Source organism: Erinaceus europaeus, chromosome 9 (assembly GCF_950295315.1).
Source record: "Erinaceus europaeus chromosome 9, mEriEur2.1, whole genome shotgun sequence".
Lineage (NCBI taxonomy): Eukaryota > Metazoa > Chordata > Mammalia > Eulipotyphla > Erinaceidae > Erinaceus > Erinaceus europaeus.
Window position 1 is genome coordinate 98,060,140 of NC_080170.1, and position 23,537 is coordinate 98,083,676.

The window sequence follows — 23,537 nt, forward strand, 5'->3', positions numbered from 1 at the left end:
CTAGCTTGCTTTTCTTTTTATCACCATGTTTGAATACACATAGAAACTGATGTTACCTTATGCCCTTTGGATATCCATTAATTTTTATAATGACAACGTCCTCTGCTCTTGAATCACTTGCATTTGCTGTGTGGGGAGAAATAAAGATAATTGCTGTAGTAGTCTCTTCTATTATCCCTTTGTGCACAGAGCTCTCATTTTATGTAGAACTGAACACAAACCAGACACAGAAAGAACAACAATAAAAAAACAGACATTCATATAAATCAAATATTTTCAATTGTAGTTTTTCAACTGTGGCATAGGCAAATACAGATATACAAGCAGTGTGCTTTTTCTGGGAAGTGTAATTCCTTTTGACAACCCTTTTTCTACAATTATAGCTATAACATTGTAACTGTAGATACTTGTTCACCTTTGTCTATTGTAGAGATCAAGAGCACATCACTGTCTTAATTGGCTAAATTATATGATGATCTTCATCAATCATGGTAGATTTTCTTTGTGGTATATCCCTTAGTACACTTCAATTTGAGAGGTATATCATGAAACTACTCAAATATACTATTTTTTTTTAGATTTTTTCTTTCTCATTTCACAAAAAATATTGTAATTTCAGCAGGTAGCCTTCTATTTTCTAATAATAAACACTTCCTTCAGCAAATCCAGTTATATATAAACAAAGTTATGATCACTTAAACATGCCAAATTGCCCAGATTTTCTTAACATTTCAAAAAACAATTAGCAATTTCTTCTGGTCTTTGCACTGATGGCTCATTCATATGTGATTTCCCTGCTCCTGGGAGACTTTTTCATTCATTTAACTCCAGAGAGAAACATAGAGAGAGAGAGACACCACAGCATTGGAGCTTCCTATAGCATGGTATACCCATGTCCTGCTGGAGCTCAAACCTACACAATGTCTACAGCAAAGCACATTTCCTCACAAGTGAACTTCCTCTCAGCCCCAGAATCATGTATTTAACTCAGTAAAAATATCCAATAAAATTGAAAATACAGGAGTTGGCGGTAGCGCAAAGGGTTAAGTGCACATGGCTCAAAGCTCAGGGACCGGCTTAAGGATACTGGTTCGAGCCCTGGGCTCCCCACCTGCAGGGGAGTCGCTTCACAGGTGATGAAGCAGGTCTGCAAGTGTCTATCTTTCTCTCCCTCTCTGTCTTCCCCTCCTTTCTCCATTTCTTTCTGTCCTATCCAACAATGAAGACATCAATAACAACAACTACTATAACAATAAAAACAACATGCACAACAAAAGAGAAAAATTTTAAAAAATTTAAAATGCCTATGATCTTTAGATGATGGCAGTACAGTAGAAAATAAAATAGTTATTCCTCTGTCCCTGTCTTATGTTTATGTATATTCTGACAAAACCCAGTAAAGGTAGTATGTATTCCAGGAGAGAAGACTATCTAGGTTTAGAGTAACCATAATCTGTGAAATAACGACCTGTGAATATTCTGTCCTAATGACATACTCTTAAAAGAACTTTTCTTACAGTTCAGTCTTTTGCGTTATTATTTTTTTAACCATTTCTTGTCTATAGTCTTATTTAGGCATTACCTTCATTTAACATTTAAAATTTAAGCTATTACCATGTTTCTGAAAAGATAAAACAGTCTATTACTGAAAACTGAAAACACTTTGCTATTAACTAAGATAATGCTACTTTAGTATTATAGGGTGGAGATTTGTTTTGCATAAATGAACAACAAAAGCACTTATAGAAATATCCAATAAACTAAAACATTTGTATCTGATGTCCATGGCTTAGAATCTCTTTTTTATTTCATTTATTTATTTATTTATTTTTATATTTTATTTATTTAATTTTAAGAGAGATGAAGAGAGAGAAAGATACAGAGAGAAACACCAGAGCACTGTTCAGCTCTGTCTTATGGTGGTGCAGAGGATTGAACCTGGGACTTTGGAGCCTTAGGCATGAGAGTCTCTTTGCATAACCATTATGCTATCTACCTCCACCTCTCTCTTTTTTATTATGTTTATGATGAGTGTAGTAAACTGTATAGTGACTACTGCTATTTAAAATTAAGAAAAGCTAACCTGGGGGTCATGATGGGCAGCAAGATGGTGTCTGCCAGCCGGGTCGTTCAGGTAGTCAAGCCACATACTCCATTAATAAGGTTTCCTGATAGAAGAGACCATCCTAAACCCAACGTGTCAGACGTTTTTGGAGCAGCAGGACTGCCATCTCACTCTTCAGTTTCACAGCATTCTAAGGGAAGTAAAACATCTGACTGGTTGATGCATCAGGGCCCACCAGACACTGCAGAAATACTAAAAACATTACCTCAAAAATACAGAAGGAAACTTGTGTCTCAAGAAGAAATGGAATATATCCAACGTGGAGGCCCAGAATAATCAATGACATTGTGGCTGCTGTTTGTCATCAGACAAAAGAACAGTCTATCATAAAGGACTTCCAAAATGACAAATTGTACATTAAGCAACTTTAATAAATATTCTGTAAAAAGGAAACATAGGAAATTGAGAAGGACACTTGCACCTCCTAATTTATGTATCTTGGTCAGCTTATCCACAAGCTTACCTAATTGTTTATGTACTTCATACTTATTAAAGTGTGCATTTATAAAAAAAAAATTAAGAATAGATGAGAATCTTTAAAAGAGGTTTTCCATTGAGCTGCATGTAAACTGTTGATGATGAGTAATGTGAAGATTTACAAAAGCAAGTTCTGATTCACATGACCTGAGAATCCACATTTCTGTAAAGTTTTCAATAAATGATATCATTGCTATAGGTGGTAATTTGGTAACAAAGATTTAGTTCACACTTTCTTTTTTTAAGACTTTATTTATTTATTAATGAGAAAGACAGGAGGAGAGAAGGAACCAGGCATCACTCTGGTACATGTGCTGCCAGGGATTAAACTCAGGACCTCATGCTTGAGAATACAATGCTTTATCCACTGTACCACCTCCTGGGCCACTAGTTTGCACTTTCTTCCACTAACAAATTATAGTTATAGAAACATGAAAGGGATAGGTGGTGGCATACCTGGTTAAGCACACACACTATAGAGAGCAAGGACCTGGGTTCAAGCCCTTGGTCTCTATCTGCAGGGGGAAAGGTTCACAAGTGGTAAAGCAAGACTGCAGGTGTCTTTATGTCTCTCTTCTTCTCTATCTCATCCTCCCCTCTCAATTTCTGTCTTTATCCAGTAAGTAGTAAATTAAATTTAAAAGTATTAAAAAAGAAATATGAACAACTAGTATGAGAGAAAATAAATCATTTATATGACATCATTCACATTCAGCAAGGGATAAAGTAACTAGGAAAATCCTTTAAAAGATTTCATGCCAAATATATTTTAGTAATTGTATACATTGAAAGGAAAATAATTCAAAAGAAAACAAAAGTTCAGTATTAGCAAATATCCTAGTCAAAGTCTTCATGTGACTTCTATCTTGAAATTGATTACAATTCTTGGAAGTAGTGAAGAAGGGTATCATTATTAATATAATTTTGAGGTCTTTTCTGAGATACTTGATACTAGCTAGACATATATCATAGAAAACTAGTGTCTTAATTAGAAGGATTTGGAGAAAAAAACTTCTCTCTTGAATTCAAGAAATAACATATCCATAAAACTAGATACAATCTCAGATATGCAGATTTGCATAGTTTTAAACAGGGAAATGTTGCATTAGATATTCACAAAAAAAAATCCGTTCTGACTTTAATTCTGTATGATGTTATGATTTTGAAACCTATATATACATATGTATATACATGTTTCATATATATATATACATATAATAGCTTATTTTTATTTAATAGACTTTTCCTTCTTAGTTGTGAGTAATGTCTGACAACAAAAACACATTGTACATCATCAGTCTTTACTTTCTAATATATCTTCCAAATTTTAAAGCTACATTTTCATTTTCTGATAATGAGTTTTCTTTATTCATCTTCTTTCTTTCAACACCACTCACCTAATGAACCCCAATTTGCTTGTTCTGACACATTTAACTAGATGTTAATATGTAAGGTCAACCTTAATTCAAATTTCTCAGGCTCACTTCTGAAGTAATCATATAATACAGAACCTTTATTACATTTTCTTAGAATTAAACAACCATCTTAATGAATATTTTAGCTCTGAGCAAATGCAACAAAATGATAAAATAATTACTTACCAAATTCAGAATTTCATGCAATTAAAAATTCCTGATTTCCATTATAAACCAATAAACTAAGAAACTTACAAAATATTAATTAAATTAAAATGTTAATTAAAATTCATGCATGAAGATACTTTCTATTTAATGTTTTAAAATATAAAATGTATGCAATTTATTTATTTATTTATTTATTTATTTTCACCAAAGCACTGAGCAGCTCTGCCTTATGGCAGTGCAGGGGATTGAATCTGACTTTGGAGCCTCAGGCAAGACAGTCTATCTGCATAACCATTATGCTATCTAACCCCACCCTAATGTATGTGTTTTTTAAATGATTGAATCTGGACCAGTAAAATAGCTACACTGGATAGTGTGCTTATTTGCTATGTGTGTTACCCAGGCTCTAGTTCAGTCCCCACCACAGTAGAGGATGCTTCTTTGCAGTGATCTCTTTCACTTTCTCTTTCAGCCTCTTTGTTTCCGTTTCTCTTTCTCTCCTTGTATTGGTGGTGCCAAGAAAAACAAAACCAAATCTTAAAAAGACTAGTTTATACTCATAGATTCTGAATTATATAAAGTGTAATTTACATAATAAAATAAGGACTGTCTTCCTGATAGGTTTAGGTTTAGAAAAGAAATGATTGAACTACTGGGATGAAGAAAGACAAAACATTTAAACTTGAAAAATAGGGATTAAACAAGAAAGCATGGTATTGTTGCTAGTACTCAATACCTACAAGCAGATATAAAAGACTTACCAATGAGTTAATTAAAAAAATAATAAAATCTTTATTTATTTATTGGATAGAGATGGCAAGAAATTGAGAGGGAAGGGGAAGATAGAGGAGAGAGACAGAGAGATACCTGCAACACTGCTTCACCACTCATGAAGTTTTTCCCCTGCAGGTGGGGACCAGTGGCTGGAACATGGCTCCTTACTCATTGTAACATGTGCGCTCAACCAAGTGCGCCACCACCTGGCCGTAAATTTTTGCTATAATTTTAACTTTGAGAATGATTTAGAATAAAAATACTGAATACACTGACATGGGATGATAGGTTACAAATCTCATGTAAAATATAATTTAAGATTATGTTTGATAAAAATCAATTCTGATAATCTGAAGGTTTCAGTCATAATTTTTCTTATTTATAATTTATGGAACTTAACATTTCAGAAAATATTTTTGTTTTTCTTCTTCTTCAAAAAAAAATTGTTGCCGGGGCCAGGTGGTGGGGTACTTGGTTAAGCACACACATCACAACGTAGGAAGACCCAGATTAGAGTCAGCGGGTTAAACTCACGTCTTGCAAAGCGCAAGGACCTGCTTAAGGATACCTGTTGGAGCCCGGCTCCCCACCTGCAAGGGAGTGAAGCAGGTCTGCAGGTGTCTTTCTCTCCCCCCTCTGTCTTCCCTTCCTCTCTCCATTTCTCTCTGTCCTGTTCAACAATGACGACATTGATAACTACAACAATAAGACAAAAAATGGGAATAAATAAATGTTTAAAAAGAAAAAAATATTTTTTTAAAAAAGAAAGACCCAGATTCAAGCTCCTGGTCCCCACCTGCAGGGGGAAAACTTCACCAGTAGTGATACAGGGCTGTAGGTGTCTCTCTCACTCTCTACCTGCTCTCCTACTTTCAATTTCTCTGTCTCTACCCAATAAAAATTAAATAAAAAGATTTTGAAAAAAATATTGTTTTTAGATTTTGAAAAGTAAAGGTAAACATTTTTAGATTTTGAAAAGTAAAGGTAAACATTTTTAGATTTTGAAAAGTAAAGGTAAATCTTAGGTGTGTAATTCATGAATTATCTTTTTATTTATTTATTTGGATAGAGACCGCCAGAAATCAAGAGGGAAGAGTGTAATAGGGAGACACCTGAAACCCTGCTTCACCACTTATGAAGCTTTCCTCCTGAAGGTGGGTGCCGTAGGCTCCAACCCAGGTCCTTCTACACTGTCACATGTGAGCTCAACAAGGTATCCCACCACCTGGACCCTTAAGTATGTAATTCATATAAAGAGGTTATATGTTAAAAAATGCCTAAATGTCCATCAATGAATGAATAGATAAGAAAAATTGCATATATTCACATATTTATAATATTTAAGGATATATATAATAATTCTTTCATTGAAAGTGATGTGATTGAATTTGCAGAATATTATGCAAAGTGAAATAAACTTAAGAAAGACAAATATTGCATGGTGTAGTGCATAGATAGAATATATTTTTAAATTTTAAAAAATATTTATTTATTCCTTTTTTGTTTTATTGCTGTAGTTATTATTGTTGTTGTTACTGATGTCATCGTTGTTGGATAGAAGGGAGAGAAATGGAGACAGTAGGGGAAGACAGAGAAGGGGTGAGAAAGACACCTGTGAAGCGACTCCCCTGCAGGTGGGGAGCCAGGGCCTTGAACCGGGATCGTTATGCTGGTCCTTGCGCTTAGCGCCACATGCACACCCAACTTCCTAGTCTCCTTTCTTATGCTCACAAAACTAATTCAAAATTTATTAGTCTTATGTATGAGAGATAAAGTCATAAAATCCTGCAAAGAAAAGACAGGAAAAATATTCCTTGAAGTTAATCATAACAAATGCTTTTATATGACCCCTAATAAACAATCAACAAAAAAATAAATAAATTAGAGTAGATTAAAGTAAAAGTTTCTGCCTAAAAAAATGAACTATCAACAAAATGAAATACAGCCTATGAAGTGGGAGGCAGAATGATTTCAAAGAGGTGGAGGTTAATATTCAAAATCACAATAAGATATTATGTCAGACTTGTTACAATGGTTATTATCAGTGAATTATGAGGGTGATAAAAAGGGGAGGCTCAGGGTTAGAGCATAGGTCTTGCATGCCTGAAGTCCTGGACGTCCCTCATGCTGCCCTCAACACTGACACAGGATAGAGTTGAGAAATGTTGTAATCTTTCTTTTTTTTCTCTCTCTCATATTCTTTCTTTCATAACAATAAATCTATGATTTCCAAATTCAGAATCACTTTATTGAGGAAATAATGATTTATTTATAGGACTGTTATTATCACAAGGGTATATTCCCACATTACCCTTGTAGTTATATATATATATATATAGAGAGAGAGAGAGAGAGAGTAATATATTATGAGTATATTTCCCCATCTATCAAAACACCAGCCTGTTTTACATAGGGTCTTGGGTTCTCAAACTTCCCCTAGTGTTCCTCCCTTTCCTTTTTGAGTTTATTTTAAAAATAAATCAAGGAAGGCTTGTGAAATAGCTCACTTTATAGTGAGCCCACTCTCCACTGCATGGTTGCTGTTATTTTCTCTCTTCCTCTGTCTAAAAAGAAGAAGAAGAAGGAGGAGGAGGAGGAGGAGGAGGAGGAGGAAGGCAATTAAATGTATAATGGAGAAATCAACCAAAATTATTTGTGAAACTCAAAAGATTTTATAAACTTCTATTTAAATAGACTAAAAAATAAAAGAAAAATTTCAAATTGTTATATTTGGACATTAAAGTGGGATAAATTGCTATTGACTGTAAAGAAATAAAATGGATATTAAGATCATATTGAGCAATTGTTCAAAGCAAAATTGGATAGCTTAGATGAAATGGCCAAATTCCTAAAAAACAAAACCAACCAAGAGATAGAATTTAAGAGAGAGAAATTTTGAATAGACAGTAGACCTCTAATTTGTAAAGAATTAGAAACAGTAATTAAAATTTTTTCATCAAAGAAAAAAGCCTGTGTCTAGTGACTTTGCAACTGAATTATATAAAACAGTGAAAGAAAACACAATAATCTCTTTTTTAAAAGTTAAAAAAACATTAAAGGAGAGGAAATACTATCTCATTTTATTAGATCATAATAAAGAAGAAGAAATTCTCTGTGAAGCCAAAAATACCTTTTTACAAAATTCATGGGGGGGGGGGAAACTAGACAAATAAACATAAAAATTATTGTAGGAAATATTCAATAAAATATCAATTAACCAAACTCAGAAACATTAAAAGGGTTATTTACCATGGTTGCATGCATTTTCATCAATTTATCATCATGTTAGGACGGCTCAACATGCCAAAATTAGTCAATATATATCTTAGCAATAGAATGGAAGGGAGAAAAAAAATCACATAATTTTAATTGATGCAGAAAAATTGCTAATTATTAGTAATTATTAGGAAAATTCAAATAGAAAATCATTGCCAGAGTGGAAACATATCTAAACAAGAGAGAAAAAGAAAATGCTGGACAAGAGATTAAATTTTAATTTTGACTGAGGTGAGTTGATAAAACTTTCTGTGAGTGACTAGATTAAATTTTCTGTATCAGACAGAAGTTCAAAATGGATATTTTAGGTTAGTTGTATAAAAAGTGTATACAAGTTTGTTGTCTATTAAATGTCCATCACAGGGCTATAAACCGAAATGAAAAACTGCAAAGGTAGCAGTAGTTTGTTGTTGTTGCTTAATGGATTTGCTAAAATTTTTGTCATTCCTTTAGAAAGCATAACTAGTAGAAATGTGTTCTGTCATTAGAAGATTTTAACATCAAAAACATAATACTCTGTCCTTGACCAGTGCAATTTCCTGTTAATGTCAGGAGACAGATAAATACAATTGTGTCTATGATAATTTTTCTCTCTTTCTCATAGAAGTCAATCCAGGGAGTTGGGTGATAGCGCAGGAGGTTAAGCACATGTGGTGCAAAGGGCAAGGACCAGTGTAAGGATCTGGGTTTGAGCCCCCTGCTCCTCACATGCATGAGAGACTTCCAGGCAGTGAAGCAAGTCTGCAGGTGTCTTTCTTTCTCTCCCCTTCTCTATCTTCCTCTCCTCTCTCCATTTCTCTGTGTCCTATCCAACATTGATGACGTCAATAACAACAACAATAAAACAGCAAGGGCAACAAAAGGGAAACTAACTAAAGAAATATTTAAAAAGTAGTCAGTCCAATCAGGATTTGATGTAGTTGGAGACACTGATGCACAACACTCATAAGAACTCTTTCTGGGAGTCCGGAGGTAGCACAGCAGGTTAAAAGCATGTGGCTCAAAGCAAAAGACATGCATAAAGATCCTAGTTCCAACCAGGACTCGCCACCTACAGGGGAGTTGCTTCACAAGTCGTGAAGCAGGTCTGAAGGTGACTATCTTTCTCCCCCTCTCTGTGTTCCCTTCCTCTCTCCATTTCTCTCTGTCCTATCCAACAACAATGACATCAGTAACAACAACAATCACTACAATAATAAAACAACAAGGGCAACAAAAGTAAATAAATTAAAAAAAAAAAAAAGAACTCTTTCCTATAATGTGTCCTGGAGCTCCGCTTCCCCAGAGCCCTTCCCCACTAGGGAAAAAGAGAGACAGGCTGGGAGTATGGATCCACCTGTCAACACCCATGTTCAGCAGGGAAGCAATTACAGAAGTCAGACCTTCCACCTTCTGCATCCCACAATGACCTTGGGTCCATACTCCCAGAGGGTTAATTAAAGAATAGGAAAGTTATCAGGGGAGGGGATGGGATACAAAGTTCTGGTGGTGGGAATTGAGTGGAGTTGTACCCTCTTATCCTATGGCTTAGTCATTGTTTCCTTTTTATAAATAAAACAAAAAAAAGCGAAGAAGAAGAAGAAGGAGAAGAAGGAGAAGAAGAAGAAGAAGAAGAAGAAGAAGAAGAAGAAGAAGAAGAAGAAGAAGAAGAAGAAGAAGAAGAAGAAGAAGAAGAAGAAGAAGGAGAAGAAGAAGAGGGAGAAGAAGGAGAAGAAGAAGAAGAAGAAGAGGGAGAAGAAGAAGAAGAACAAGAAGAAGAAGAAGAAGAAGAAGAAGAGGGAGAAGAAGGAGAAGAAGAAGAAGAAGAAGAAGAAGAAGAAGAAGAAGAAGAAGAAGAAGAAGAAGAAGAAGAAGAAGAAGTAGAAGAAGAAGAAGAAGTAGAAGAAGAAGAAGACGAAGAGGGAAAAGGAGAAGGAGAAGGAGGAGAAGAAGAAGAACTCTTTCCTGAAACTGAGTTATGTAATTCTAGGAACCATATTGACTAATTTGATCACTCAAAAAAAAATGAAGGAAAGAAAGGAGAAGAGAAGAAAGAAAATAAAAGAAAAGAGAAAAAAGAAAAGAAAAGAAAAAAATAAATAGCTTTTCTCATGGTCTAGCTGGCTAATAGTTAATAATACCAACTTCTTTTAAGTGTTGTTTGACGATTTATAAAAGCAAACCAACCAAAACCTAAACTCTTAGTATTGTTTTCAAAGCATAGTACCAATGTTAGGTAAGAAATGGAACAAAAAGCCAAAAATTTAGTTTGGTAACTTTCCACCTCTACCTCTCTCAGTAATAAAAGAAATAATAATCTTCATTTAGAATGACTTTAAAATCGTTGGGATAAGTTATTGGTCTGGTCTTACCAGGCTAAGAAAAAATTGTCAGTTTAGTTCTCAGCTACATAACACTCTTTAATATATCAAAATATTGTTATAAGAAGACTTTCTCACTTAAAAGCACTTTGTTGAGACTATTTTATTCATAGTAGAAACAAATATATTAGTAAGTCATACGATTGTAACACACTGACTAATAAGTTTGCTTAATTTGCTCAAGACACTCAGTACTTTGGCAACGTATTTCCACTTTAACTTTTACTTGGACTTTAATTTTTATTTGGACTTTTACTAGGAAAATAGTGTTTCAAATTGACTCTCAAGGCAATAGGCTACAGAACATCCTTGAAAGTTAAAACACTATATATATTGCAATGAATTTGGCTTAGAATATACAGAGATTGGTTGTAAATTTGCCTTTCAAAGTTTACTATATAATTTATACATGTATTTACAACAGTTTTCTCATCTTCTGAGGGATTTGAAGCTGGTCATTCAGCTTGCAAAGCAGAAACTTTACCACTGGGCTATCAGCCAGGATCTATGAGCAAGTATTTCTCTTCCCTTAGTGTTCTCTGATGAGTGAAAACTGTGAAACTAGTGTTTCTGATTACTACTGCTAATCATTCTTTGAGAGACAGCTGGGTCCATGTCCCTGCAAGTCAATGTGTCAGTAACTTAGATACTCAAACATTCATAACGCATTGAGTAATAAGCTTGTATTCCTTTCTTCAACATACTCAAGTACTATTGCAACATTATTTCCACATTTCCTCAGTTGTATTTGGTCTTTTACTGGGAAAATAGTGCTTCAAGTTGACTTTCAAGAAAAAAGACCATAGAAAGTGCTTTAGAGTTAAAAACAATTTATGTGGGGACACTTGTAGTAGACTTGACTTAAAAATATGCACTTGAATATTAAAGAACTATATATGTGCTATCACTCCACATTCATACAGGGTATCACTCTGGCTACACAGGCTCTAACCTCTACCCAAGCTGGGACTCCTGGACCCAGGATCTAAACACATTATACTGGGGAGGACAGGGCACTATTCTTGCACCTCAGGATTCCCCAGCCCAGTGTTCTACCACTGAGTTGTTGCCCTGGCTCCACTGGTGAAATCTTGTTCACTCCCTAATGATCTAAACTAGATGAGAGAAAGTTCTGTAGGTGATGGTTCATTTTCCTGACCTTGAAATAGGTTGAAAGTTTCAATACTAATGTTAAGAGTCTTGCAGTTGATTTGTTCAAAATATGTATACCATGTTTATGATTTTGCTTTAAATATACATATATATAGTTATTATTTTTCCCATTTTACTGATGGGTTAAAGGGTTTACAGCACAGTTGTCAACACATCAGCACAATTTGCCAGCTCTGTGTAAGAGGCATCTGTAAAATACTGTTAACTACAACCTAAGACCCCAAAACTCCTTAAGCCCCTTCTTCAAATCCTTCCCCAGAGTCCCTTGCTCTGTTGCAATACTCAGTCCAAGATTCACCCTGTGCTTTCCTTTCTATTTTATTTTATTTTTACTCATTTCCAATTTTTATTATGTTTATCTATTTATTGGATAGAGACAGGCAGAAATCAAGAGGGGTGGGGGCGATAGAGATGGAGAGATACAGAGAGATACCTGCAGAACTACTTCACCACTTGTGAAGCCTTCCCTCTGAAGGTGGGGCCAGGAGCTGCAACCTGGATGCTTATGTATTGTAACAGGTGTGCTCAACCAGTTGTGTCACTACCTGGTTCCAAAATATATTTTGTTTTATTTTATCTTTGTTTATTTCTCCTTTTACCAGAGTGCTACTCAGCTCTGATTTATAGTGCTTCTAGGGACTGAATTTGGGACTTTGAAGCCTCAGGCATTGATGTCTTTTGCATAGCTATTATACATGCTCCCTAGCCCTTAACATTGTACTCTCCTTTTCTGAGCCTTTTTCCCAAGTTCCAGCTACATATTAGGTCACCCAGCGTTCATCTTTCTCTTCCTGACTCATCCCACCAAACACATTTTTTTTTCAGGGTCCATCCAAGGTGAGGCAGAGATAGAGATTTTAGAGTTTCTGGTCTAGTATCTAGGTTTTTGATGGTTGGCCTTGGTTCACCAACATTGTCATATTACTATGTCTCATTTGCTCTTCCTTTCCCTGTGTATTTGGTTTCTTCATTTTTAGTTGTTTGTGTTACTGCTTCTAATCTATTTATACTATAGATCACCTCATTTAAAGTTGGAGTTCTTTTGGTTCTTTTCATGTCAAACTCCTTTTAGTAATTCTTGCAAGGTAGGATTTTTGTAGTGGATTCCTTTAGGTTCTGTATGTTTGGGAAGATTTTTGTTTCTTCTTGCTTGAAGTATAATTTGGCAAGATAGACACTCATACTGGTAATTTTTATCTTTTAACACTGTATATGTCTTTCTACTCCCTTTTTGCCTCTAGGGTTTTTGATAAGAGACTGAAAGCCTGATGGTTCTACTTTTTATGCCAAGTTCTTCCTTCGCTAGCAGCCTGTAGAATTTTTTTGTTGTCTTTGCTTTTGAATACTTTTACTACCATGTGTCTGGCATTCATGGAATTTGGATCCTGGAACTTGGGTGTTTGATTAGCTAACTGAATGTCTATGTTCTGAATGCTGCCCAAGTGGGGAAACATTTCTGCTAGGATTTCTTTGAATATCTGTTTTTGATCCTTTTTCATTCCCTTTGTTTTAAAGTATCCCAAGAGCTCACTTCTTTTTGTTTTTAATTCTTTTTTATTTTTATTTTTTTAAATTTCTTTATTGAGGAATTAAAGTTTTACATTCAACAGTAAATACAATAGTTTGTACATGCATAACATTCCCCAGTTTCCCATTTAACAATACAACCCCCACTATGTCATTTATCATCCTTCATGGATCTGTATTCTCCCCACCCACCCAACCCAGAGTCTTTTACTTTGGTGCAATACGCCAATTCCATTTCAGGTTCTACTTGTGTTTTCTTTTCTGATCTTGTTTTTCGCCTTCGGCCTGAGAGTGAGATCATCACATATTCATCCTTCTGTTTCTGACTTATTTCACTCAACATGAATTTTTCAAGGTCCATCCAAGATCGGCTGAAAACAGTGAAGTCATCATTTTTTACAGCTCAGTAGTATTCCATTGTGTCTATATACCACAACTTGCTCAGCCACTCATCTGTTGTTGGACACCTGGGTTGCTTCCAGGTTTTGGCTATTACAAATTGTGCTGCCAAGAACATATGTGTACACAGATCTTTTTGGATGGATGTGTTGGGTTCTTTAGGATATATCCCCAGGAGAGGAAATGCAGGATCATAGGGAAGGTCCATTTCTAGCCTTCTGAGAGTTCTCCAGACTGTTCTCCACAGAGGTTGGACCAATTGACATTCCCACCAGCAGTGCAGGAGGGTTCCTTTGCCCCCACACCCTCTCCAGCATTTGCTGCTGTTACCTTTTCTGATGTATGGCATTCTCACAGGAATGAAGTGGTATCTCATTGTTGTCTTGATTTGCATTTCTCTGACAATCAAAGACATGGAGCATTTTTTCATGTGTTTCTCGGCCTTTTGGATCTCTTCTGTGGTGAATATTCTGTTCAAGTCCTCCCCCCATTTTTGGATGGGGTTATTTGTTGTCTTGTTGTTGAGTCTGGCAAGCTCTTTATATATGTTGGTTATTAAACTCTTGTCTGATGTATGGCATGTAATGATCTTCTCCCATTCTGAGAGGGGTCTCTTGGTTTGGGTAGTGGTTTCTTTTGCTGTGAAGAAGCTTTTTAATTTGATGTAGTCCCATAGGTTTATACTTGCTTTAGTCTTCTTTGTAATTGGATTTGTTTCATTGAAAATGTCTTTAAAATTTATGCAGAAAGTGGGCCCTATCCAATGGTTCCAGGACTGAGGGAAGTAGAGGCTCTATAGTGGAGATGTAAGGTTCCTGCTGTGTTAGGGTTCAAAAAGACAATCGATAGTTAATGTTATCATCACATTATTTGGTAATAGGGTTAACTTTGAAAAGTCCTTTTGTTAGGGTTTGCTGTACAGTACCCAGTATCTTGTATATAGCTGTGCTATTGGTTGCTTCTGATCTACTTGGTCTAGGCTTTTGAGAGAGTCTGCATATCAATCACACTGCATATATTGAGAAAAGATTCAGTTTGTGTTTTGAAAAACTTTGAGACATACAATTAATTTTCCCCCTCTCGTATTGGATAGGGCCCACTTTCCCTTATGCCTCTCCCAATCCATATCAAATAATATTGCATCTGCCGATCACAACCTAACCAACACAATGATTGCCACCTCAACATGCTTCACTTCAGACTGTGTCTAGAGACTACACGTGTGGAATGACAACCCTTCAGCTTCATTACTCGGGTGAGACCTTTCCTTTCATAGTATACTCTAATTCTATCTCAGGTGGTTCACTTTCTAACAAAGTCCCAAAACCTAGATATACATCAGTTTCTGTGAGAGAGAGCATATGTTCACACGTATCCGTAAACTACTGCAAAATATATACCTGAAAGCAGAAGTACACTAGAGTTTGCAGTGAGTATCCCCCTAATACTTTTTCTCCACTATTCCAAGCTTTGGGTCCATGATTGCTCAACAACTTGTTTGGCTTCGTATGTTAACTCTCTTTTCAGTCACCAGGTTCCAGATGTCATCAGGATGCCGGCCAGGCTTCCCTGGACTGAAGACCCCACCGATGTGTCCTGGAGCTTCGCTTCCCCAGACACCCACCCTACTAGGGAAAGAGAGAGGCAGACTGGGAGTATGGACCAACCAGCCAATGCCCATGTTCAGTGGGGAAGCAATTACAGAAGCCATACCTACTACCTTCTGCAACCCACAATGACCCTGGGTCCATGCTCCCAGAGGGATAGAGAATGGGAAAGCTATAGGGGAGAGGGTGGGATATGGAGAATGGGTGGTGGGAATTGTGTGGAATTGTACCCCTCCTACCCTATGGCTTTGTTAATTAATCCTTTCTTCAATAAAAAAGAAAAAAATTATGCGGAAAAGAGTTCTGCCAATAATTTCCTCTAAGTATTTGATAGTTTGTGGTCTAACATCCAAGTCCTTGATCCACTTGGAATTTACTTTTGTATTTGGTGAAATACAGTGATTCAGTTTCATTCTTCTGCATGTTTCAACCCATTGTTTCCAACACCATTTGTTGAAGAGACTCTGCTTTCCCCAGGTAATAGTCTGGGCCCCTTTGTCAAAGATTAGATGTCCATAGTTATGTGGCCTCATTTCTGGGCTCTCAATTCTATTCCACTGGTCAGTGTGTCTGTTCATGTTCCAGTACCAAGCAGTTTTGATGACAATGGCCCTATAATACAGTTTGAGATCTGGGAGTGTGATGCCTCTGGTTCTGTTCTTTTTTCTCAAGACTGTTTTGGCAATTCTAGGTCTTTTCTGGTTCCAGATAAACATTTGTAGCATTTTTTCTATTCTCCTAAAAAATGTGTGTGGGATCTTGATGGGGATAGCATTAAATTTGTAGATGGCTCTGGGTAATATATTCATTTTGATGATGTTAATTCTTCCAACCCATGAACATGGAATATCTTTCCACTTCTTTGTGTCTTTTTCAGTTTCCTTGAGTAGTGACTCATAATTTTCAGTATACAAGTCTTTCACTTCTTTGGTTAGGTTTACTCCTAGATATTTTATTGTTTTTGTTGCTATAGTAAAAGGAATTGGTTTCTGGATTTCAATTTCTTCTAACTTAGTGTTTGCATAGAGGAATGCCACTGACTTTTGAATGTTAATTTTGTAGCTTGACACCTTACTGTATTCCCTGATGATTTCTAAAAGCTTCTTGCTGGAGTCCTCAGGTTTTTCCATGTATACTATCATGTTATCTGCAAATAAGGAGAGTTTGACTTCTTCTCTTCCAATTTGTAGCCCTTTAATTCCTTGCTCCTGCCTCATTGCTATGGCAAGAACTTCCAGCACTATGTTGAATAGTAATGGTGATAGTGGGCAGCCCTATCTAGTCCCTGATCTGAGGGGAAATGTTTCCAGTTTTTCACCATTGAGTATAATGTTGGCTGTAGGTTTGCTATATATAGACTCCACTATCTTCAGGAATTTTCCATCTATTCCCATTTTTTGTAGTGTTTTGATCATAAATGGATGTTGTTTTTTGTCAAAGGCTTTCTCTGTATCTATTGATATGACCATGTGGTTTTTGGTCTTGCTTTTGTTGATGTGGTGGATCACATTGATTGATTTACGTATATTAAACCAACCTTGCATGCCTGGGATAAACCCCACTTGGTCATGATGAACAATCTTTTTGATATACTGCTGTATCCGCTTGGCTAGAATTTTGTTTAATATTTTCACATCTATGTTCATCAGAGATATTGGTCTGTAGTTTTCTTTTTTGGTTGTGTCCCTGTCTGCTTTTGGTATCAGGGTGGTGTTGGCTTCATAGAAGCTGGCAGGGAGTATTCCAGTGTCTTCAATCTTCTGGAAGACTTTTAAAAGTAGAGATATTAGTTCTTCTTTGAAGGTTTTGTAAGAATTCATTTGGTCCAGGACTTTTATTTTTGAGGAGATTTTTGATAACTCTTTCAATTTCATTAGCTGTGATGGGCCTGTTCATGTTATCCACTTCCTCTTTACTTAGTTTTGGAAGTTGGCAGGTATCTAGGAAATCATCCATTTCTTCCAGGTTCTCTAGCTTGGTGGCATATAGTTGTTCATAGAAACCTCGCATGATATGTTGAATTTCTGTGGTGTCTGTTGTGATATCTCCTCTTTCATTTACTATCTGACTTATTTGGGTCTTCTCCCTTTTGTGTTTTGTGAGTCTGGCTAAAGGTTTGTCGATTTTGTTACTCTTTCAAAGAACCAACATTTACTTTCATTGATCTTTTGTATGGTTTGCCTATTCTCAATGTTATTTATTTCTGCCCTAACTTTAGTGATTTCTGACCTTCTCGTTGCTTTAGGGTTACTTTGTTGTTCTTATTCTAGGTCGTTAAGGTGTGCAATCAGGCTGTTTATTTGTGCTTTTTCTTGTTTCCTAATGTGTGCTTGTATAGCTATGAACTTCCCTCTTAGGACTGCTTTAGCTGTGTCCCAAATATTTTGATAGCTTGTGTCTTCATTTTCATTGAACTCTCAAAACATTTTGATTTCTTCCTTGATTTCCTCTTTGACCCAGAAGTTGTTAAGAAGTGTACTGTTGAGCTTCCACATTTTGGGACTGTTACTAATCTTTTGTTGATTGTTAAGTGTTAGTTTAATTCCGCTGTGGTCTGAGAAGATGCTTGGGATGATTTCAATGCTCTTGAATTGGCTGATGCTGTCTTTGTGGCCTAACATATGGTCTGTCCTTGAGAATGACCCATGTGGATTTGAGTAAAATGTGTATTCCAGTTTCTTGGGATGAATGACTCTGAAAATGTCCAATAGTTCTAGTTTAGCTATATCTTCATTTAGCTCCCTTATGTCTTTATTGATTTTCTGCCTGGATGATCAGTCAAGCTGAGATAGTGGGGTGTTGAAGTCCCCTACTATGATTGTGTTACTGTTAATATATTGCTGTAGCTCTTTCAGTAGAAGTTTGATGTATTTAGATGGCTTCTCATTGGGTGTATAGATGTTAATAATTGTTAGGTCCTCTTGATTGACTGATCCTCTGAGCATTAAGTAGTGTCCATTCCTATCTTTTTTAATCTTATCTATTTTAAAGTCTATCATGTCACATATGAGAATAGCTGTTCCTGCCATTTTTTGTGGTCTATTGGCTTATATGATAGTTTTCCATCCTTTCACTTTAAGTCTGTGTTTGTCTTGTTGAGTTAGGTGGGTTTCCTGTAGACAGCATATTGTTGGGTTGTTTTTTCTGATCCATCTTCCTACTCTGTGTCTTTTAATAGGTGAATTCAAGCCATTGACATTTATTGATATCAAAGATTGAAGATATTTTAATGCCATTCTTGTAGAATTTTAGAGTGTTTTGATATATGGCCTATTTGTGGTGGTCTGATTGTTTATAGGAGACATTTCAGAACTTCTTTCAGGGGAGGCTTGGTGATGGTTGATTCCTTCAACTGTTGCTTGTCTGAGAAGGTTTAGATGCCTCCATCTAGTCTGAATGACAGTCTAGCAGGATATAGTATTCTTGGCTGAAAGCCTTTCTCATTGAGTACTCGACAGATATCTTGCCATTCTCTTCTGGCCTGTAGTGTTTGTATGGAGAAGTCTGCTGCTAATCTCATGGGTTTTCCTTTGTAGGTGACTCTTTGTTTTTCTCTTGCAGTCTTCAGGATCCTTTCTTTATCCTTATTCCTTTCCATTCTAAGTATGACATGTCTTGGTGTCTTTAGGTCTGGGTTAATTCTGTTTGGGACCCTCTGGGCTTCTTGAATCTTTATGTCTTTGATGTTGTCTAGACTAGGGAAGTTTTCAGCTATTATAGCCTGGAAAATGCTTTCTTCCTCTCCTTCTCTTTCTTCCTCTGGTATGCCAATAATGCATATATTGTTTCTTTTGAAGTCATCCCATAGGACTCTGTTGTTGCTTTCAGCATCTCTTAATCTCTTTTTGAGATCTCTTACTTCTTTTTTAGTTGTCTCTAATTCATCCTCAGTCTTGCTAATTCTGTCTTCAGCCTCATTTATTCTATTCTCTCTGCCCTCTACTGTTTTCTGGAGTTCAACTATTTTGTTGCCCTGCTCTGAAGAGCTCACTTCTGTTTTACATGTGGGGTCTTCTATTTCAGAGAGTCGCTTCATTTTTCATGAATCTTTCCTTTCCAACATCTTTGCAGATACTCTTTCCTCTCACTGACTTATTCTACTTACTAGGCCTCCATTCCATCCAAAGTGTCCTTCATATCCTGTAGCTCTTTTCTGAGTTAACTATTTTTTTTTTTTGTAACTCTTTGGTGAAATTATCTTTGAGATTCTGAATTTGTGTCTATATGCTATGGTTAGAGTCTTGATTCACCTTTATAATAAGCTTTTTCAATTAAAATTCAGACATTAAAAAATCTTTATGAGTTTGAACAGTTGTATTTTTTCACATGCTTTGACTAAATGTGATTTCTGCTATTCAGATAATAGTTTATTCTGTCATAGTATTGTTTATATGCTGTGGTTTGGGGGAAGGGAAGCATCCTCTGTATAACCTTGAGTAGCTCTAGACAAAATAAGTCTTACTGTTTTATTTCAGATTGTACTCTGACTTCTGGAAGCTCTCTGCCACAGTCTATGGCAAGCTGCACAGTTTTAGTTTCCATCTAGGTTATGCCTACCTTCTCCAGTCAAGTCTTTATTCTGTTCTGTGCATCAGAATGGTGACAGCTACTTACTACTGGCTGCTAGCAACAAAATGAAGCTATTTTTGTATTGAACAAATTTGTCCTGTGCCCTTTCCATATACACTTACACTCACCTGTGGCTCAGTGACATTCTTTAAACATGAGATTGAGGTTGGTTTTTTTTTTGTTTGTTTGTTTTATTGCTTTATCTAGTTGCTTGCAGGCATGACCTTTTGTTTTTGCTACTCCATGGCCATGCTAGTAGTATGGATCAATCTGTCAATACCCATGTTTAGCAGAGAAGAAATTACAGTAGACAGACCTTCCACCTTCTGCACACTATAATAATCCTGGGTCCATACTCCCTGAGGGATAAAGAATAGGAAATCTTTCAAAGGAGGGGATGGGATACAGAATTCTGGGGGTGGGAATTTATCCCTCTTATCCCACAAACTTGTTGATTGTTCTTAAATCACTAATAAACCAAACTTTTAGAAAAAGTTGTCTATAAGTTCCTCACAAGACTATGTATCTGTAATTCACTCATGGTACAGTGACTAAAAGTGTCTTGCATCTTGGGTAACATACTAAAGAGCTTTTGGAAAATATTTTCACTTTTAAAAAAAATATTTATTTATTTGTTCCCTTTTGTTGCCCTTGTTGTATTGTTTATTGTATTTACTTATTGTATTGTATTGTTGTTTTATTGTTGCCCTTGTTTTATTGTTGTTGCCCTTGTTTTATCTTTATTGTACCTGAAGTCTTAATAATAAAATAATATTTCATATTCACTTTCAATGTAATAGACATAGAAAGTGTTTAAAAATTCCAACAATAAATTGGGAAGACTTATAGTGGATTGGTTTAAAATACTGATAGCACGGTTATAAATTTGCTTTTAAAAATCACTATATGATTTATAGATGTTTTAAAAATATTTACAGTATTAAATGTGATGGCTTATTGCTTGGATCTCAATTCAATACCATTGACTTGAGTGTTTATTTCTTCAAAAATCTAATCTAGCATATTAGAGCAAAGAATTGGGAAAAGAGACCACTTTTTTCTCCTAATCATTTTTCTGCTTTTACCTTTAAATTGTGGGTCAAATCTCTTCCCAAGAGAAAGAGAGTTCACTCTTTGGAATTATCAAGCACTCGAAACTGAACATAATGTTAATGTCCTGAGTGTTTCTGAAATAAATATGCCCAGGGAGATGGCTGAGCTATGAATAGTAGAACATGGAAGCAGAATTGATATGTATTTTTCCTCCATTGCAGATGTTAGAATGACTGCTTTATTGTTTAATATTTCTTGTTCAAATCAAAGAGATACCTCATTCTTTGTTTCAGTGGTACATGGCCTGTCTTGTTTATCTCTGGTGAGTGTATGAAACACAAAATGATCTTATGACTCCTGACTTAACATCTTTTTCGTTAGCTTGAAAAACTGGTCAAAAGGAGTGCATCAGAGGAAATTCAACAGCAATAGAGAATGTATAGGTCAGAAGAGGCACCTTCTCACTGGATTTGTCTGTTTCCTTATGGTGACCCCTCTGCCAAAAAGTTGCCAGTTGGTTAAGGTCTCCTCATCTTGTGTTCTCCCTCCTAGTAGGCTGTGGATTCCACTCTTCCTTCTGCTCAGTCAGACATATCAGCAGAGACAATAGCCTAACAGATGCTGGTATTCAGCCTGGATCAGCCTGTGTTGATTTTATGCTTATTAGCCTAAGCTAGTCACAGACAGCTGGTTGCTGTTTGCCTTGACTGAGCAGTAGATATATACACAACTGCATTGGCTGCATGTGTACATATACACCCAGGTGTTGGCTGCCATAACAATTCCTCCCACAGCAGGACAATTATTCGTAGATTATTTCTTATACTTTGTTTTTTCACTTTGAGGTGGTTTTTTGTTTGTTTGTTTACCTTGGGTCAGACATGGGGAAAAAAAGGTAATAATAAAGACTGAATTTACAAAGCATTTATTTCAAAGAGTCTGAACATTTGACTGAATAGTGGCTGGAAATGAAGTTAAAGTTCAACTTCGTTTGTTTTATTAATTCCCTCCTAATAGCAGTGAGAAGCAGGTTTTTGAAGACTTCTCAGCAAACTTCCTTTTAGGCAGAGCTGAAGAAATGTTTACTGGGCATTCAGGTATTATGCTGCCTATACTTCAAAATTCACAACCTATTCCTTATTGGTCCCAAGAGTGAGATGTTTTGAACTGGCCAGTAAGCACTGGGGCTTGCTGATATATGCTCCACTTCAGAACTAAAAACTGACTGAATGCTTTAGGCACTGTTCTATCTTCTAGTGAAAACAAATTAGAAGTCTCTTCAGAGCTGTAATTTTCTGGTTTAACTGAAACTCTTGTCTTGATCTGTAAAGTACTTTAAAGAAATCTTAATTCAAGTTTTTAATAGTCTACCTAAACTTTAATCTACTTCTCACCCATTTTTCAATGATGATTTTTCTTTTTTTTTTTTTGTGGTAATTGATGTTTTTATTACAAACATATGAAGTATAAATATCATATAAAGAAGGAGATATGTTGTTAATTCATAGGTTTTGCTAGTCCCTTTATTTATTTATTTTTTATTTAAGAAAGGATAAATTAACAAAACCATAGGGTAGGAGGGGTAAAACTCCACACAATTCCCACCACTCAATCTCCATATCCCATCCCCTCCCCTGATAGCTTTCCCATTCTCTATCCCTCTGGGAGCATGGACCCAGGGTCATTGTGGGTTGCACAAGGTGGAAGGTCTGGCTTCTGTAATTGCTTCCCTGCTGAACATAGACGTTGAGTGGTCAATCTATACTCCCAGTCTGCCTCTCTCTTTCCCTAGTAGGGTGGGTCTCCAGGATGCGGAGCTCCAGGGCACATTGGTGGGGTCTTCAGTCCAGGGAAGCCTCGCCGGCATCCTGATGGCATCTGGAACCTTGTGGCTGAAAAGAGAGTTAACATACAAAGCCAAACAAATTGTTGAGCAATCATGGACCCGAAGGTTAGAATAGTGGAGAGGAACTGTTAGGAGGGTACACACTGCAAACTCTAGTGTACTTCGGCTTTCAGGTATATATTTTGCACTAGTTTATGGATAAGTGTGAACATACACTCTCTCTCACAGAACCTGGTGTATATCTAGGTTTTGGTACTTTGTTAGAAAGTGAACAACCTTGGGATGGAATTAGAGAATACTATGAAAGGAAAGGTCTCACCCGAGTAATGAAGCTGAAGGGTTGTCATTCCAAGAATTGTAATCAATTTCAAGACAGAAGTCACATGAAGACTTTGACTAGGATATTTGCTAATACTGAATTTTTGTTTTCTTTTTGAATTATTTTCCTTTCAATATATACAATTACTGGACACAGTCTGAGCTGAAGCATGTTGAGGTGGCAATCGTTGCATTGATTAGGTTGCGATCCGCAGATGCAATATTATTTGATATAGATTGGGAGAGGCATGCGGCAAAGTGGGCCCTATCCTAAGGTTCCAGGACTGGGGGAAATATAGGCTCTCTAGTGGAGATGAGAGGCTCCTGCTCTATTAGGGTTCAAAAAGACAATGGATAGTTAATGTTATCATCACATTATTTGGTAATTGGGTTAACTTTGAAAAGTCCTTTTGTTAGAGTTTGCTGTATAGTACCCAGTATTTTGTATAT

General features: G+C 36.2%; 1 protein-coding gene across 1 annotated transcript; it reads left to right on the forward strand.

The window, feature by feature from the left end:
• The first annotated feature begins 2,082 nt into the window (after positions 1 to 2,082).
• LOC103123020 (alpha-ketoglutarate dehydrogenase component 4-like) lies at positions 2,083 to 2,648 on the forward strand. Its single transcript, XM_060197013.1, has one exon. It carries the CDS (start codon positions 2,093 to 2,095, stop codon positions 2,399 to 2,401), a length of 309 nt encoding a protein of 102 aa, XP_060052996.1. The 5' UTR covers positions 2,083 to 2,092; the 3' UTR covers positions 2,402 to 2,648.
• The last annotated feature ends 20,889 nt before the right edge of the window (positions 2,649 to 23,537 follow it).